The sequence below is a fragment of the Electrophorus electricus genome, chromosome 2 (genome assembly GCF_013358815.1).
Source record: "Electrophorus electricus isolate fEleEle1 chromosome 2, fEleEle1.pri, whole genome shotgun sequence".
Classification (NCBI taxonomy): domain Eukaryota; kingdom Metazoa; phylum Chordata; class Actinopteri; order Gymnotiformes; family Gymnotidae; genus Electrophorus; species Electrophorus electricus.
In genome coordinates, this window is record NC_049536.1 from 14,816,073 (window position 1) to 14,835,518 (window position 19,446).

A 19,446-nucleotide genomic window follows, 5' to 3' on the forward strand; every position below is an offset into this window, starting at 1 on the left:
ACAGTGGATTTTTGCAAGTGGCATTAGGAAAACTAGGTGGAACCAGAAAAGCCTGATTTTTTTCACAAATTATCTGTCTCATATTATACTGTCAGGACATAGTGACAGTTTTGGCAATTATGACAAAAAGTTATTTTTATACAGGTTATCTACTGCTGCCTTAAACAATGCATACAGATTTGTCTGGTAAACAATCATATCAAAGTGTCTGAAATGGGACTTGCTTCCATTATCAAGTAAATATTTCAATAAGCTTCCATCCACAAAGTAAATGCTATGCTGGTCCTGAAATGTAGGTGGGAGTCCTTTATAAGCAATATCTTTTAACTTCCAGACCCCATGTCTCCTTTCCTGATTTTAGACACCAGCCTCAGTCTCTTTTAGTGCTTTGCCCTCATCTCCTATTGCATAACTCTCTTCTTCTTCTGACTCTGAGCCAGGGGTACCAGCAGAAAATTTCCATGGGGTAGCCAGTGATTTTCATAGGGTGGCACAAACACTATAATGCCAGGTGAATACTGACAAACACTGACATTAACATTTATCTAGAAATGTATGTTGTTGCTGATTGAAATAAATGTCTTCATAATTTAGATATTTATGAAAATAATATCTAAATTATAAAAATGTGGAATTTTCTCAACATTCTTGTGAACTACTCTTGTGAACAATATCTGTGAAAATGTATAAAAAATGCTTGTCTCCACATGGTTTATTTAATTCATATTAATTTTATATCCTACAAACAGGAAGTTAATATTGTTATGATGAGTAATAATCTTACCTGGTGGTCCAGCAAACTTGCTAGGTGCTGCCCCCTGCCAATCACCCTTCCCTGTTGTGCTCCTCCTCTCCCTCAAGATCATCAATGGTACCAGTGTGTTCTATCTGAAGTGTTTTTCCTGCTCTAAGCCTCTTCTTGCTCTTATATCTTTTTGCTGACTTCCTCATATTGTCTCTCCAGTGTTTCTTCATTATGTTCATACCCCATGTATTTGTCTTGGCTCTGCCCTGCCTCATCACTTCTGCTCCAATCATGCTGTGTAGCTTTCTTTGAAAAAAAAGCTTGCTATATTGACACCTGGCCTCTATATGCTACCCTAATTCAATAAAAGTAAAGCAAATTGGAGATGCATGTCACATAACACCATTAATGACCATTAACACCATGTTTTAAAAGAGAACAGGACGATTGCATGCACATATATAAAAGCAATCATGTATACAGTAGGTTAGATGGTGGGTGCTTTATAACAATTGTAATCACTGGACATCTTGTGTATGTGAGTCCACAGAATTAATCACCTGGTCATATAAAATCAGTTTCTTGGTGAGTATTATATCAGCAGATGCATGCCCTGTTACTTTTATATGTGCAGCAGGTTCTGAATGCACCAAACTGAACCTAGTTTTGGGGTGAATACTAATTTCTGGGTAAGTTGATAAAGTCTGCCTGCTTTCATTATAAAATATGTACATAAAAATATATACAAGTAACAAAGAAACTGCTTCACACAAGTTTTATATATGCAGACATCTAAAAGAATTTTAGAATCAGAGTTTTCTGAGCACACTTCATTTGGCTTTATTTGAAGCTACCTTTTATTAGAAGAAACAGAAAACAGACCTGCAAGATGGTGTATGAAAATATCTGACTTAAGGAACATGATGTAATAATAATACACACACACAAAAACATGAGAAGAAAACAATGTCAAGAACCCTTTTTAGGAAATAAAGACCTTCATACCTGCCAGGGAATCTTCACAACCACAGGTTCTAGATCTAAGGAGGCATGCTGGGCAGATTCACTACTGAGTGTGAATTTCAAAGTTATCATCAATACCTGCCCTGTGGGAAGGTGTTGGTGATACACTATAAGGTGTGATGTCACGATCCCTCATGCAGAAAGTGTGCTTAAGCTTTGCAAGGGAAACCACAGGATCCCTCATTTGACCAGAACCTGCAGAAGTCAGCCTGTCCAAGTCACTATTCCACACCTCATTATCAGCTCTTGAGCCTTGAAGCAGCATGAAGTGGCCTTGCCACATGTGAAGGTTTTGACCTGGGATTCAGCAAATACAGCAGCAGGTTCTTAATGGACTCCTCTGCAAAAAGGTGAATAAGTTTGGAAAGATAATGGATACAAATTGATGCACAGTTCCTTGTCCCTGACCTTTCTAGATTGGAATCAGAGAAACACCTCCTGGACACTATTAGCATCTCCCTCATGCACTCCTGCAGAATCTTCTCTGCCAGCATTTGTAACACTGTTAGAGAGCCTGATATCTGATGGGACCATTTCCATAATCCATTTTCAGATGCTAGAATGGAATCTGATTAATCAGATTTGTTTATGAGTACAGTGAAAATGCCCTTCTCTATATTGAGTGCTATAATAAACAGCTGAAGCCTTTGCTTAGGACAGTCACTGAGACTCTTGATATGCTATTTCTGAAGTATCAGCCTGACTTGGGCCATTATGCTGACACAATGGCTAAAAAGGCAAGTAACAGGAAAGTAGTGTCAGAACATCTGGAAATCTCAGATGCTGCAGAATCAAGATGTATGGTCAAATCAGATGAAAGAACTGTAGAAACGGCTGACCAGCAAGTAGCCAATTGCAGTAGTCTAACTTTGAGATCACAAGAGAGTGCACAAGCACCTGGGCAGCTTTCTGTGAGAGAAAGGACCGAATTCTTCGTATGTTACAAAGGAGCAATCTGCAAGACCGCGTTAAATTTGAAATGAGTTGAGAATGACAACTGGTTGTCCAAAGTTATGCCCAGGCTATGGGCAGCATCAGATGGTGATACCAGTGAGTTCTCGGAGGAAACTATGAGGTCATGGTAAGGGTTGGGAGTACCTGGAATGAACAAAAGCTCGGTGACCACCAGAGCAAAAAGCTTACCATTAGATGTTAAATCATAACATTCATTCCATGGGGTTCTAAAGTTCTGAGAGGGTAGATCATTTGTTTTTCTACAAGTTAGCATTAGCATGTACACTTGAGTGTGTTTTAAATGTTTTTGTCTCGTTGGTTGCTTAGTGGATCCTTACAAAAGGTTAGTCTCTGGCTAATATTATACTTAAATACTTTAAAATCCTCCAAGATAATAAAAGAAAAAAAAATCATGATAACTGAGCACCCAAGGAATAATTTGTCATAAGACCAATAAATGCATCATCTGTGACTTCTAGTTATGAAAATATTCACGTTTTCATAATTTTCTGGAGGAAGTCTGCAAAAGCACTAAAAGTCTATGTAAAGGATATAGTTTTTGCAGGGCTTGGAATGTGAAGAGTTGTTGCAAATAGGAACGAGTGTGTCTGTAGATTTATAACAAATGGTGGTAATTAAACCAGAATTTTAAGACTTAATGAAATCCTAAAAAGGTTTATTCGCATGATAGGATGTACTGTATGCCATGTGTATAGTAGAGCTGTGTGGAACATTGAGAAGGAAGAAATAAACAGTTGGAGCTTTTCAAATGTGCATGTAGCAGTACCAAAAGTGTATCTCAGAAATACTAAGGGTACAGGTCAGGTATATTGTTCAAAAATGCTTCTCAGCAAATCCAAAAAAGAGATTTGCATAGGATGGTGCCATTTTTGCAGCTGTACTAACTATTGGGGTTAGTAGTAGTATAAAGTTAATACAAGTGCAGACAGTCTTAATATCTGTGGGTGACGAGTCAAAAGAGTCGTGCCCAGAATTGAGGTGGATTTGTAATGTTATTGGAGTAATTGTAGCAGGTGATTTTTTCCAAGTAGAAAGGGGGAGGACAAAATCTTGATTAATGGCTCTGTGTTTGGATATGTGTATATTTATTTTAATAAGGAAATGTTTGGATAATGGGAAAATGTTTTAAATGATAGGCTTTATTTTGAACCACAGGGGAGAAATATTATGAGTTATTTACGTATCCGGAATGGTCCGGTCTAAGGGGCAAAGACTATATATAAGGAGCGGTGTTGGGAGGTAGGAGAGAGACACACGTTGATTGAATGTCATAACTGGAATGCATGTTAAGTTACCTTTATTTTGGTTTATTCTTTTTTGTTGTTGTTGACTACTAAATTAATTTTTTTTTTTTCCCTTTGGCAGTTTTTTTGGAATTTAATTTATTTTTGTCTGCTTACGGCATCATGCCCCTGTCACTGGACATTTTTGGGAAAATAAATAATTTGCATAACTACTACCTGAATCGCCTTCTGTTTGATCTGCCCCGCTATCCTGTTATAGCACCCAAGAAAATCAAGCAAGCGCCAGGACTGTCTCCTAAAGAGGATGCAGCTATAGGATCAGGTCACCACCAGTGCGGAGCTTACTCAGGAATGGCAGAAAGCAGGTGTGAGTGCATCTGCATGCACAATGAGGCAAAGGCTTTTGGAGGATGGCTTGGTGTCAAGTAGGGCAGCAAAGAAACCACTTCTCTCCAAAAAAAAAACATCAAAGACAGACTGCAGGAAGTATAAGGATTGGCCTGCAGAGGACTGGGGTAAAGTTATTTTCTCTGATGAAGCCCCCTTCAGACTGTTTGGGAAATCTGGACAAATGATTGTCTGGAGAAGAAAAGGTAAGCGCTACCCTGAGTCATGCCAACAGTGAGGTATCCTGAGACCAGAGACCATTCATGTGCGTTTATTCAAAATTTTGCCCAAGAACATTGCCATGAATAAGGAATGGTATCAAAACGTCCTCAAAGCGCAACTTCTCCCAATGATCCAGGAGCAGTCTGGTGATGAACAATGCCTTTTCCAGCATGACAGAACACCATGTCACAAGACAAAAGTGATAAGCAAGTGGCTCAGTGCACAAAACATTGAAATTTTGGCTCCATGGCCAGGAAACTCCCCAGACCTCCATCCCATTGAGAACCTGTGGTCAATCCTCAAAAAGAGGGTGGACAAACAAAAACACAGAAACTGTGATCAACTCCAAGCAATGATTAGGCAAGAATGGGTTTTCATCAGTCAAGATTTTGCCCAGAAGATGATGTCCAGCATGCCAAGGCAAATTGCAGAAGTCTTAAAAAAGAAGTGTCTTTGCTTAAACTGGATGTGTTTGTCAATAAAAAGTGAAAACTTATGAAATGCTTATAAGTGTAGTTCACTATACCATACAAACATCTGACAAAAGGAGCTAAAAAAAACAAAACAAAACCTGAGGCAGTAAACTTTGTGAAAACCTGGGATATAATTTCTGTTGGGCAGGAACAAGCAGATACAATAGAACATCCAGGATTGTTTCCTTATGAATTTTGGGGAGAAGACAGAAATGGCTAGTGATGATCATCTATAGTAAGATTCCATACAGAATCATGGAGGTGTCCTGTTGAAATAGCATGAATAATGGACTGAATAGAGGACTGTAATTGTGAGGTGATGTCAGCTGTTCTGCCTATAAAGTCTGGTATCAGAAAGCTGTGCAATTGCTTCCTTTCTGCAAAGGACCTTTTCCAAATGACAAATCCATCCTTAACAGCTGGTTTAATAACAGTGCCTTCTGTTTAAATTTGTAAGTGCAGGGTTTTTCAATTGGTTTGTTGAACTTTTTTATATAATGTGATCTGAAATAAACAATGAATTGCAGAACAGATCTGATGAGCCAAAATCACTCCTGAAGCCTTTAACAAAGTTCGACAGACACCTTTTGCCATCTACTGTCCTTAAACACATCTGAACTTTTTTCTTCTCTAAAGAAAACTCAATTATCCTAGATTCTTTTTTGTGAAACTTGACAGTTTTCCACCTTGCTATTTCATTCAGGAAGAACAGATCATTTTTAGTTTAATTGAAGTAACACATTCTTATGAGAGATAGTGCATGCACAACCACTGCCCAAAATGTTAAAGGAAGTGTATATTCATTTTAATTGCTTCAAATTAAAATAAAAAGTGAGGAACAACTTTCTTTTGCATCCTTTTGGGTGTAAAATACCTTTTCAGAGTTACTGACAACTTCAATTTGGAAGTTAAATGGAAGAAGTCATTGTAGAATATTAGCAATATGACTGCTGTACAGTCAGATACACTTGGTATCTTCAGTTTTAGTTTTCTGATGGCCACTGATACAGAGGCGAGTGCAGTGAATCCCTCCTGAAGACCGAGGTTATACTCCATATTTCTTCTTTAGGGCTTGGACTGAGACATCATTCAGCCCAGCGTGTGAAACACACTCAAATAACTCCTGTAACACTGAGAGAAAAAAGGAAAACTCACTTTTACGGAAAAGTAAAGAAATGTAATACAAACATTTAACTTGTTATAAATAGAATACATGGCACAAGACGTGCATTTGCATCAGCAACCAATGTGTCATTTGCCAAAAATAATTTAGAATGTATTGTTATTGGTTTGACATTAGACTTTTGGCTGATAATTACAATTTTCTTCTATCAACAGATTAAGCTTTTTGTTTAATTTAGACTTTTCTGTTTAGTTTTTAATACAACAGTTCTAAGAAACTAGATACAAAGAAAAAAAGCTAATAATCAGCAATGGTTAGTTTTATTTTCCACTTTTTAATTCCACTTTGTGTTAAAAACAATGCATAATTACAATAATTGTAAATTAATATAAATTATTACTGTAAAAGTCTGATTTAGCTGTGACATGGCTATGTAAAAAAATAAATTTTTAGAGTAACATGTTTTACACCCACTGCACTTCATTTATATATATATATATATATCTCAATGAAAGAGAGAGAGAGAGAAAGAAACTAATGAAGGAGAAAGTCATTGGCAATAATTTATTATAATTTAGTAATTGATTAATAACAACTTGTCAAAAATAAAGTATTATTACTTTATTGATTGTAAGCCTACATTCTGTAATGTGTAGCTTTAACTTGTCATTCCTACAGACGTAAACAGAAACTCGATATGTAATTAAAATTCACTGACAGTATGACTGGCCTTGATCACAGATTACCATGTTTGGAAACATGTAATATTAAAGTACAAAGTATGCTGGGAATATAAATGCAATATAAATGCATAAAGTACCCTATGACAGACTTACCCCATGACAGATTATTGCCATATCGGCTATTATAAAGACAGTGGGGATGTGTGTAGCTTGAGGTCCACACGTTTGTACAACATGAAGACTACTAGTGCTAAGAAACAAACCTCTCATTTAGCAAACTACACACACAACCCAATTTTTTAATTTCTCCAGGCCAGCCAGTGATGAATGTGTCAGGTGGATGTTTGGTGAATGTGCATGGCTTGGACACCGGGGTCATGGGGTACAATACAACCAGAGAGGTTGAATGGTAATCTTGGGATATTATAAATATAAAGAAATAGAATACCTTTCTTTTCAGCAGACGACATAAACATGACAGCCATGTCAAATCTTTTCACACTTGACAAACTGTTCAGAATTGCCAATATGACCGATGGTTCCTCATTCCTTAAGACATTGAAAAAATAAAAGAAATATTAAGATTACATAATTAGACAGTACTTTTACTAGACAGTAATTTTACTACACATTTATAATACAACCCTAAAATAAAATTAAATATACAAAGTTGCCAGTTTACTAGGTAATAGCTAACGAACTGATGGCCTTTTTTCCTGTGAGCTACACCACTAAGCTGCGTTTCCAGTGGCCTCTTTTACAAAATACCAGTTAATTATTAATAGCAACTACACCACCACCACCACCACCACCACCACAACCAACAACAATGACAGGCGATGTATACATATTTTGTGTACACAACTATAAATCATCAGTGTATGTTTTGTTCATAAGGGCTTGCATAAACAATACTTATAAGTGCATACAGTGTAAATGTATATAAAAATCCAAAACCTGCTGTTCAGTAGTGTTGCAGGGTGGTACCAGGAATGGTGTATTGCAATTTACAGTAAAATGAATAGCAGCTTGTTAGGAAGAGTTATAGAGCAGGTGTACTTAATCAAGTAATCAATCACTGAACATAATGGTGTATGCTATTTAAACATATCTGTAAGGTAGTAAATGTTCCCCTGCAAGTCTGAATATAAATTTGAAATGGATACAATTCTTACTTGATGTAAAAGCTTTGAAGTACTTTCAAAATTTTATTAAGAATGTCCGGCTCCAGAGAGTTCTGGAAAATCTTCTGATAGGCATCAGGCTGAATTTGCTGAAATAAAACATTGAAAACACACCATTGTATTTGACCCAGTACAACAGAACTGGCTGTTTAAAAAGTATAAAATTAAGAACCAGCAACAAGACTTAGTAATGCTGAGAGGTGTTATCCACCTTCAAATATTTATATCTGGCTTCAGGCTGATCACCAATCTTCCTTAAATCTGCCTCTAGCTGAAAGCTGTTTGTAGGACATGGAGGGATGACTTCATGATTGACTGAAGAGGAAGATGAGGATGACGATGGTGAAGTTTGCTCCATGCAACCAGCAACTTTATCCTCTGTCTGTAATAATTTAGTTTTTTCAACAGAATTCCCATTTGCGCCTCTGTAAGCAAATAAAGAGGATGAGTTCAATATATACATGTTAACATATAATACACAGAGAATAATAGCAAATTAGTCAAGTAATCAAGTAAGCAAAGCAACCACTCACACAATATGGGAAATGGGTGAGAATAACATTTTTATAAATAGCAACCAAAATTCCCCTCATATTCCATGACTTGACCCAAACTTGATAAAATCCCCCAACTTTCCATGTGTGGAAGAGACTTTAAAATTCAATATTCCAGAAATTCCATGACCATTGGGACCCCTGCAATGCTTTTAAAAATGTTTTGAATGTTTTACTACAGTTGAGTTCACATGTAAAAGGTGATGAAACTGAATGAGGCCCATACTTGTCTGGAGGCAATGAGTGAAAGTCTGACAGCTGCTCCATTTTCTGGATCTTGGCAGAGGGAGAGGATGAGAGTGGAGAGGCCTCACCCTGAGCCTCTGAGTAAAGGCCTGGTATGGTGGCCACCAGCTCAGATGTGGAAGAGCTCCCAGGACCTGTGGTTCTCTGAGGAACCACTAAGGGGGTGAGCATTTCACCAACTTCCTCTATTTCTATTCTTTTCATTGGTTTCTATTGTATCAGAACAGAGACAGAACCAAGACAGAACAGATTCAGACATTCATATGCAAAGTGTCAAAGGTTGTCTCATTGTTTACATCGCTAAAACATTTTTCAACAGGTGCCTCTTCTGTCTCCTCTAGTAACTAGCAGGCTTGGTTACAGAGAGCCCCCTGAATGTACATGTAACTGCAGCCAGAATGCAAAATGTGTAAAAGGATTCAATGGAAAGATATCAGCTATAACAAGCTTCACTGAATAAAACAAGTAATACAGACCTTCAGGATTCATTTAAATGTATAAAAGCTGCTGAAATAGAGAAAAGCCTGTGATGATTTGGGACTGACTCACGGTAGATCTGAGATGTTCTGGTTTGTTGACTGGCTGAATTGTTCTTCTTGTGGCATCTGCTTGTTGCTGCCCACCAGCTGTCAAATCCTTATTAATATGCAAATACACAAGGCCACACAATTTTAATGACTATACAAGTATGGCACTGGCCTCTTTAGTAATCTCAAAAAGGCTCTAAGTAATGCTTCCATATTATTTCCTGTCATAGTCCAGCATTTGAAGGTACTAATAAAGAAAGTAAAAAGAGGAATTAAAACTAATTATATTATTCCTAATGTTCAGATAATTGAGCACACTGTGAATGTATAGATATGCACACATCACGGTTAAGTGAATTAACTAACTTTGATTATTTATAATTGCTTAAACAAACAAAAATATTTTTTCAGTATTACACAGTCCTAAAATTCAAAAACTGTGATACCACAGAAAGTCCAGAGGTTACCATGTTGAGTTTCTTAAGCTCTGACATCGCCTGCTTGTTTCCAGGTTCAAGTTTCAGCACTTGTTTAAAATCTTAACATGAACAACAAAAAGAACACAATTAGTGTGGCATATGGGTTTTGAACTACAGAATCATCAGTATCATTTTAGGACAATCCTTTCTTAAAACAAGCATAGTGCTATCAGGTCAGGTACCTTTCATCTTACATCCCAAGCACAGAGAGTCAAAACATTTTAAAAGTGTTCAGCGGTAAAAATCTGCTTAGTTGCTTTCCGTATTACTGCACACAATGCAAACCTTTAGAAACAATGGAATGAATGCTGAATTTTCTTGAATACTTATTGTTTACTTATACGGAATTACAGGCAGGTGGAACCCAGACCTTCCCTGGCTTCAGAGAGTCTCCCCAGAGCAGCTCTGGCTGTGGCACGCCTGGCGAAAGCTTTTGAGTAGGTGCTGTCCAGAGTGATGGCCTTGCTGCAGTCCTGCTCTGCCTCAGCATACCTAACCCACAAACAAGAGGAGATGCTCAGGCTGCATGCAAACGAGCATGAGAAAAAAAAGGATACATACCTCTCATGATATTTTCAATCACATGAAAATGCTATATTCTAATCTGATTACTCTAATTGAAATCTAATTTTGTGTAACTACAGAATTTTATGCATATTTAAAAACATAAATAATCAAAAGGTGAATTGTTCTGGGCAAATTTTACTTGATTGATGTCCACATGAGAAGCACATACCTCTCAAGCTTGAGGTAAGCCATGGCCCTGTTGGCAGCGAGCAGAGCATTAGTAGCGTCAGCCTCCATCCCTTTACTGTAGCATTCTACAGCTGCCTCATACTTCCCCTCTTTAAAATATGCGTTGCCCTACGAGAGTAGCCAACAGCAAAACACGGGTTTGACCAATACAGACTCTAAGTGTGCAAACAGTGGGGTTTCGTTATAGGTTCTTGCAAGCATGGTCTTGTAAGGGTGAGGATGCCTCATCATGGGGTTCCAGTACCAAGACCAACCCAAACTCATGACCATGGACCTTTGACTGAGGCCTTCATTCGGGTCTTCGCTCACCCGGTCTTTCTGCACCGCTGCCTCCTGACGTCTGAGCTGTTCCTGCGCCACGTAGTTTGGTTCTGAAGCCACAGCAAGCGGCACTTCTGGTACATGCTTCTTCACCTCATCGTCTTTCTGCCTTTGGGATGGTATGGCCTGAGAAGTAGAAAGCCGGCCAGATTAACAACTCAGCACAAGACTAGCTACTGTCTACAAGCACAGGAAGTAGTTACTGCAGGGTGGGCAGATGGGAGGGCACTAACCTGGTTCAGTTTCGTTATCTCGTTCTGGGCATCTAGATTTTCAGGGTCCAACTTCAGAACCATTTCATAATCTTGTAGAAATCAGATTAACGCAATGGGATGGCATTTTCTGACATGCTTCAATATTTTAATAAACAATTTACACAACCACAGAACGGCCTGCTGTATTCAGTAGGCCATATTCAAGAGACATGATAAGAACACAGCTTGGACTAGCATTTTCTCTAAGTTTCTATACATAAAACTGATGCTTAAAAGTTAACGGCCCTCACCTTCTAGAGCACCTTCAAGGTTCTGAAGGGCGAAACGAGCAGCCCCTCTTCGAGCATAAGCTTTGATATATTTGCTGTCCAGCGCTATAGCCAAGTTACAGTCAGACTCCGCAACCACATACCTACAACATACACACCAGCATGTCTGCAAATACTGGCAATGGTTAACCTGAATGTATTGGAAAATGCACTGACCACATTATCTTAAAAAATAAAGGACCATGATATGAAGAATGTAATAGAGTGTGAACACAGCTGTTACTTTTTAAGTCGGAAGAAGCACGTTGCTCGGTTGGTTGGCAGAACAGGGTTGTATGGGTCAGCAACCATCCCTCTGGAATAGCACTCGATAGCTGTGTCATAATTTCCCTCCTTAAAGAACTTGTTGCCCTGAGATACCATTTATTTTAAACATGGATTTTAACAATTAATATGCAAACTGCTCTTTGTGTGAAACCAAATCATTTTAAAGTGGCTCCATAGTCAGTTAAAACAAAAAATTATTTGTTCTCCCCAAATCTACTTTCTTATGACTGTTTTCTTCTTTACATTTTGCTGGAAAAATACCCTTATTTATATACTCCAAGTATCATAAATTTGGTAGTCTAGGTCATTGACTGATTTTTCAGAGCTCTGTGTACAAATTTCAAGAGAGAAAACACACACACACTCCTTAGTGCCAGTGCGCTGCAATTTTGGTCATTCAGAAACCTTAAATGTGTCCTTACTTTCTCCTTCTCTTTCATAGCTAGTTCTCTGTCCACCTGCACCTCTTCCAAGTCTGAGTCATTTGAATCAGCTGGGCTGTCTTCCTTGTCCACTGTCTCAAGGGCCTTATCCTGTGTTGTAACAAAGACACCATTCATTCTCAATGACAATGGGAACTTTGCACTTTTGGCACCAATTCCATGTTCTTAGACAGAATGCCAAAAGAGTCACAAAAGAAAAAAGGGGCATTACCACGTCAAATTTGTCCCAGGACTGGTAGTCATAAGATTTTATTCTCTGTGGTGGCTTCTGCTCCTCTTGTTGGCTCTTCTTGGCAGGGCCTTTGCTTTTGACCCTTTGTTTCTTGTAATCCTTGTTTCTCACAGGTGGGAGATTTTTCTGTGTTAATGAAAAACGCTCACGTTCACGGCTAAACGTGTCGATGATCAGGAGCAGCCAAAGAGTAGCCAAAGAGACGAGAAGGCAGAAAACGCACCTGAAGTTGCTCCAGGCTTCCTGTACGGAGCTCCTCATCCTTCACCTTTATGTCTGCCTCCCAGCTATCGAGCTCCTTCATGAAGTTATGGAGATCCTCTGCATTCTGACGCATTTGCATTTGCAGCTCGATGGCTTTACTACCCCCTGACATGATGCTGTGTTTCTCTCAATCTGAAATTTTGCAAATTAAGAAGTACATGGACTACATTAAGAAACAAATTTTACATGGTAACCAAGCCTAACCTTAACTTTATGTGAATTGTATTATTATTATTACACCCATTTTTATAATATGTAGAATTTAAAGGCCTAGTCTATAAGTAAAATATATTGTCCATAGCAGGAATGTTGTGACTTCCATGGGGGAAAAAGGCAGTAATTGATTTTTATAATGAGGAAGGTACAAGAGAAGATAAGAACTGCAAGGGGCTAACATTAAAGCATGGTTTCAGACTTTGTGTTAGTTTACAGTAATTTCCAGTCTTTAAAAACAAAGATTTATATATATATATATATATATATATATATATATATATATATATATATATATATACACACACATACATAGAGAGAGAGAGAGAGAGAGAGAGAGAGAGAGAGAGAGAGAGAGAGAGCGAGAGAGAGAGAGAGAGAGAGCAATTCAGAAAGTCTTTGATCTGGAAACTTCTAAAGGTGTCAGTTAACATATATATGATATGATATGATATGATTTATGATAACTGTGGAAACTAGTCTTAAAACAACTGCATACTATATTACTAACTTAATATTACTAAAGCTGAGGTAATCAGTTAATTAAGGTCACACATTCATAACAAACAAATGGTGGATAAGTTGAAACGGAACGACACGAAAAATGGCTAGCGAGCTACGCTAGCTAATTCCTCCTACTCGCGTGGTAATAGTTTAATAGATGATCAAGAAATGAAACGTATACCGGTAAGAATATACGAGCTATATAGGTAGCGTTAATGTATGTCAAGTGATAGAAAAGCCATTGTTAATCCCTAAACAAAAACGTAACTTACCTATAAGTCAGCAGAGCTCAGTACTCATGTTGAAATGTTTGGGTTCAGCGCCATGACATCCAATTACCAGCAGTCTTTGCGTTTAAACAAAGATTCTAGCTAAGCCGAGATGGGGCAATGCTCCTAAATATTTAAAGCAACTGTGCTGTCTGCGTAAATGGGTTTGCCGCCTTGCGCCATTCACTTGAACCCCCACTCCCACCGGTTCCCCCTTTGTAGGAGAACAACAAACAAATCAACAAACTAAACAAATCTCAAACAAAGTTACTTTTCTTAAAATCGACTCGATATATTCATATTATGGTCAAAATAGCAACAGTCTTGCAATCACAAAAATGTAATCTAAATGTACTTTTAGCAAGAAATATACTTTTTTTCATTTGACATTTGACAATGTACGCCAGAAATACCACTGCCCGTCAAGTACCAACTACTGATTTCATGATTTTCTCTCTCTGTATCCGCCTTCCCTCGATCGCCCGCATTGTAAACTAGCGCTCACTTTAGCCTCTTCCCTCAAAGCTCTCTGGCTTCTAACGCCATTTCACCTTTTACCTTTCACCTCTTCACGTGACTGCAGAACCGAAAATGACCTCTCTTCAAGCTCACAACTGATAAATCTCCGATATCAGCGAACATTAAATGAACTGATGGATCAAACGAAAGAACAAGACGAGGATTATGGCTACAACTTATTCCCGGAAAGAAAGAAAAGCAAATACAAGAAAGGGTCCATTGGAGAAAGCCTGTTTACTTTCAACCATAAATGTCATATTATGCTGCAGTTTGCAATACAGACAAGTAAGCGAATTTGCTAGCTAGCTGGCTAGTTGTTTCTTACTATGTTTGCATTAGCTAACTAGCTGGCACATTTGATTGAGGAAAGATGGCAGTGTTTCCAACGTTGTATAAATAACACACCTGTCAATATGCGTTTTTCAAGAGCACCAACTCTTGCGAAGATTCTGTTATCCACGTTGTGGCTGATACAATTAGTGTCCAAAAACAGATTGCATATAGAGTATTGAATGTTTATTTATTATTATGACTGTCTATTTTAAGGAAGAGCATTTCTCTTAATGGAGAAGCAATGATTAACAATTGGAGGGCAGCTAACCTTCAGCCAAGCCAAGCTGGCCTTTTCCAGACATGCATTCATATAGATCTGCCCTTGAAGAACAATTACATTTCAAGATCACTTGTTTTAAACAATTCAAAGAAAGAGATAAGCTGCTCTGAAATATAAAATAAGAAAGAATACAGAAGAATATAGACATAGAATATAGCATGTCTGAATAAACATGACATCGGAAACAGAATACAGCATGTCTGAATGAACATGTCACCAGACATCATATAGTAGTTTCTATTGGCAGTGGTCACTTTTGTGGCCCCACAAAATGGAACTACACACCCATTCTGCTGCCTTTTATTTTTCTTCAGGTCCATATGCAAAGCTTCTTCTTGGAGCTATGAGGAACTCAGGCTGGTATGTGCCATTATTGCAGTCATTTGCTGCTTCAACCATCCACATTACAAGCCTCCTGAATGTAATGCGGTAACCCACTGACACTGGTTTGAATTGTGTTTCCTTAGCACAGTATACGAAGGCAGACATTTCTCCTGCGAAGATTGTGATGGAACTGTTAGTGGTGGATTCGATGCCACAACTTCTCAAGTAGGAGAATTTGTTACATTCCAAAAGAAAAAAAAACAATAAAAAAATCTATCCCAATATGATTTATGATGCATGTAAATCTTTTCTTTTACTTTGTAATTTGTAATAATAGTTCAGGAGAATGCTTCTTCGTAAATGAGGGCAAGAAACTATATATAAAGAACTCTTTGTTCTTAGCTTGCATTTTTACTCATGTGATCTGATCTAATCCAACCAACATTATTATAACAATGTTATACTTCTACTAATTATAATAATTTTGTCATTGTTGTTGTCATCTTGATATTTAATTGCTCTGAGGAAGCTTCTAAGAAAACATGGCCATCTTTTGCAGATTGTGTTATGTCAAAACAATATTCGCCAGCAAGCTCATATGAACAGGGTGGTCACGCATGAACTCATCCATGCCTTTGACCATTGCCGTGCACATGTGAACTGGTTCAATAACTTGAAGCACCTGGCCTGCTCTGAGGTGAGGGGGAACTTGCTGCTGTGAGAGTATTTTTCTGCTTATTGCATCAATCTTTCTGCAACAAGCTACCGAAACTGCTGTGGCAATCCAAGTGTTTGTTGTGATTTCCTCAGATTCGGGCAGCCAATCTCAGTGGAGACTGCTCCTTCATCAACGAACTGTCAAGATTAAATTTTGGCCTCAATCAGCACCATCAAGTAAAGTATCTATACTTTATGTACTTTAATTAACAATGTTTTTAAAAAAACTCATAATCATTAAAATTGTTTAAAAATTTTACAAGGAATTTATTCCTTCATAGGATTCAGAGTCCTTGGAATAGAGGAATAAATGTACTTTAATTAACAATTTAAAAAAAAAAGTCATAATCATTAAAATTGTTTAAAAATTTTACAAGGAATTTATTCCTTCATAGGATTCAGAGTCCTTGGAATAGAGGAATAAATAATACTTGACAACCATCATTACATTTCAATTCAGGTGGCTAGCCTAATAGTTATGTTTTAACTATATTGTTCCCCAAATTTGAAAACCTTTATATAGATGAATATAGTGTTACTGACACAATATAATGTTACAGTTTTTACCAGTTAGAAATGAATGACTATTAAATGGGCACAATGATGTTGTAGCTAGGATTGCTGTGAGGTAACAACTTCACGTTGCTTTTATCCCTCAATTAAACACATACAGAAAGACAAAAGCTGTTTACTTGTGTAGTTAAAAAACCCACATCATACCTGGATGTTGTTGTTACAATGTTGAGATTATCAGCATGCACCTATAAACACTCAGATGTAGATTACTGTATAAATGTGAGTACACAGCATGTTCATATGAACTGAAGGATTTAGTAATATGACAGGTATGTACATGTGCAATTATGTGACCCTAATATTTGGGGCCAAAAGAACTATGTGCTGCTGACTGTCTCTCCTTCCCTGTGCAGGAGTGTGTGCGTAGCCGGGCACTGCGTTCCATCCTCGCCGTGCGGAACATCAGCAGGGAGAAGGCGGAGAAAGTCGTCGACGAGGTGTTTGACAGCTGCTTCCATGACCATGCCCCCTTTGGCCGCATCCCCCACAGCAAGAAAGATGCCAAATTTGCCTACAGGGAATTTGAGAGCAGGGATCGATACTATGGGAACCTATAAGAGCAGCTACTGTATTAGAGGCAGGCTCATAATCCTCTGTTAACAGCGGGACATAACTCTGTTGTATGATAACTCATAAAGACACAATAGATCCATCCCACCTCATAATATTTAAGTTCTCATTGTGTATTTAATTCATTGTATGATTTGATTTATCGTACAGTGTATGACAGTGTATAGTGTTGTGGTAAATACATTTTTAATGGAAGGACCTAAAAGTCTAAGGGACAGATCATACAAAACATGGAAAATAATGATTTGATTTGCTTTATCCAAAGAAGGAATATTGCATAAAGGCAAGGCCTTTAATAGGGTGACTTTTACAATTGCTGTGATCAGTGTAATGTGGGCCAATGCATCCACTATGACTAAACTAGAAGTCAAGTCAAAATTTATTTATATATCACTTTTCACAACTGATGTCAAAAAGGCAGCGGAATGATTCATGGTATGTTTCACAGTTTATATATATAGTTTAAATATAATCTGATCAATATAATGTTTATACCAATATAATCTTTACTACAACACTGGCTTGTTTGTAGAAATTACATGGACAAAACTTGACAATGTAAAATGGTAAGAAACCACTGGATGGCCAATAAATGATGCGCAGGTTTTAAAGGGGTATTCGGGGATTTTTACAATGCTTTTTGTTTTGAAAACAAACTCCAGAACTTTTGCTATCAAAAAGGAGAAAAAAAAAATTAAGACAGCTTCTGCTTGTCTCTGGTGGCAAGCGCAACTGCTATGTGGTCTTTGCTCCGCGGGCAGTTCGGGACGATCTGTGAACCTGAATGACTCGAGTTAAGAACATTAGCCAACCTGGGTCTCTCAAAAGGTAACCAGACGTCTCAGTCAAATATCTCATAATTGAACTTGAGGTTCACACATCAGTGGCTAAAGAGGATGTAACTGCAGCTTTACGCATAACCTTTGTCCTAGTTCTTAAAGCCTGGAGAATACACAGGCCTACATCTTGACTTTTTTTTTAGCACACGATGGCAGGCAAAAACATGGGGGAGCCAATTTGTACGTTATTCTTGACATAACACGCTGGATTTGCCATTTGCCTGTTCGTTAACCTTAATGGGTTTGGAAACCACAGGAGATTCATTAGGGAGGATGGATTACCCCACCCCCCTCCCCTTACCAGCGACCAGCTTCTTGGCCTACCTCACACCCAGCGCTGCCGCGCCCTGTCATTGGCCACAGACGATGTGAGATACAGGCGGATGGCCGTCCACAGTGCGTAGCTTGTTGGCAATTAGCCTTTGTATCAAAGTTTTTTATTTTATTTTTTTTATTTTTTACTGCTGAGGACCTTTAGCAATTAAAAGCCACGAAATTCAAACATGCAATGAATTCATTGACTTTATGAGTTGGTGAAAATCAGTTAGCCTCCCACAGAAGACCGATCATCAGAGGTAGGACTATTATATTTTTATATAGGATAGTTTTCTCTGAATGTTTATTATATAAACTCTTTTACTTAGAACGCAACCTACATCACTTTATAGCAAATTTAGATTTTTTACTATTAGTAATATACTCTTACTAATGTCCTCAGTCCTGTTCTGAAGCGATATTTTGAACTGTAAATGTATTAACTGTGGGCATGATGTTACATAACACAGATGAATGGGAAAAAAACCAAAACATTAATCCTATGCTTGATGTTGGTAATTATAGTGACTCCATTTACCTTTATTTAGGTCTTCTTTAGGCGCTTTGCTTATATTCACATATATGAACGGTCACTTCTGGTTTAAGACTCTGCTGTTGCAATACAAACGTAATTATTTTATAATTAATTGCAACTCAAATTACATGTTGATAAGAAGCTAAGATTATAATATTGTATGAACAATTGGAACAATTTGGGAAACGTATGCTACATTATGATAAGAAATGCAGGACTGTTTTATTCCCCCTACATCTTAAGAGGGGTTTGAAGGTGGCATTAAACATTACAAGTAAATAATAATAAAAAACAATTCCAAAGACTAAATTCTATAAGCATAAATGCATATATATGAATATCCAGAATCAAGAAGAAAATAAATAAATCCAACTAAGCCTTTGCCACGAGGGGGCACTAAATGCTTATTTTTATCAGCACCCACTGTCATGTGTAGTCTTCCGTCAAATCCTGGTTTTACATTTGGCTGGTTTGATCCGTTTTTGTCAACCCCTCAAATGCACTCCTCATAGGCACCTTTTAATAAACATAAAAATCACCAGCAGACTACATATGTCACAGAATTAATAGTGTTTTGTATATAATGCATGACAGACACCTCTTGCCAGATTCAGGAAAAAATGCCTCGTAGAAAACACATGGTTTTTCAGTCTGAGGCATTTTGGCATATTTTCAATATTTATTTCAGGCCACAATTGCTTTATAAATGCAGCAGTACCTAAACACATAATCTGGTGTATACTGTGCTTCATGCTGTTTT

At 37.7% G+C, this 19,446-nt stretch overlaps 2 protein-coding genes across 3 annotated transcripts; one reads left to right on the top strand and one right to left on the bottom strand.

The window, feature by feature from the left end:
* Window positions 1-5,181: 5,181 nt before the first annotated feature.
* Window positions 5,182-14,197, bottom strand: rpap3 (RNA polymerase II associated protein 3). Of its 2 annotated transcripts, none has more exons than XM_027023013.2 (17): window positions 13,682-14,197; window positions 12,652-12,824; window positions 12,408-12,554; window positions 12,176-12,286; window positions 11,710-11,837; window positions 11,448-11,569; window positions 11,176-11,246; window positions 10,931-11,068; window positions 10,602-10,729; window positions 10,236-10,357; window positions 9,833-9,924; window positions 9,409-9,495; window positions 8,840-9,069; window positions 8,271-8,484; window positions 8,051-8,148; window positions 7,324-7,424; window positions 5,182-6,200 (listed from the first exon to the last, which is right to left on the bottom strand). In XM_027023013.2, exons 2-17 carry the CDS (start codon window positions 12,802-12,804, stop codon window positions 6,115-6,117), a joined length of 2,028 nt encoding a protein of 675 aa, XP_026878814.2. In that variant the 5' UTR covers window positions 12,805-12,824; window positions 13,682-14,197; the 3' UTR covers window positions 5,182-6,114. The 2 variants fall into 2 exon arrangements, with proteins under 2 accessions (XP_026878814.2, XP_026878815.2); XM_027023014.2 differs by having other exon boundaries at window positions 9,854-9,924; window positions 13,682-14,195.
* A 54-nt stretch (window positions 14,198-14,251) lies between these two features.
* atp23 (ATP23 metallopeptidase and ATP synthase assembly factor homolog) lies at window positions 14,252-18,242 on the top strand. Its single transcript, XM_027023015.2, has 6 exons — window positions 14,252-14,482; window positions 15,125-15,170; window positions 15,278-15,359; window positions 15,694-15,831; window positions 15,945-16,028; window positions 16,781-18,242. Exons 1-6 carry the CDS (start codon window positions 14,332-14,334, stop codon window positions 16,982-16,984), a joined length of 705 nt encoding a protein of 234 aa, XP_026878816.2. The 5' UTR covers window positions 14,252-14,331; the 3' UTR covers window positions 16,985-18,242.
* The last annotated feature ends 1,204 nt before the right edge of the window (window positions 18,243-19,446 follow it).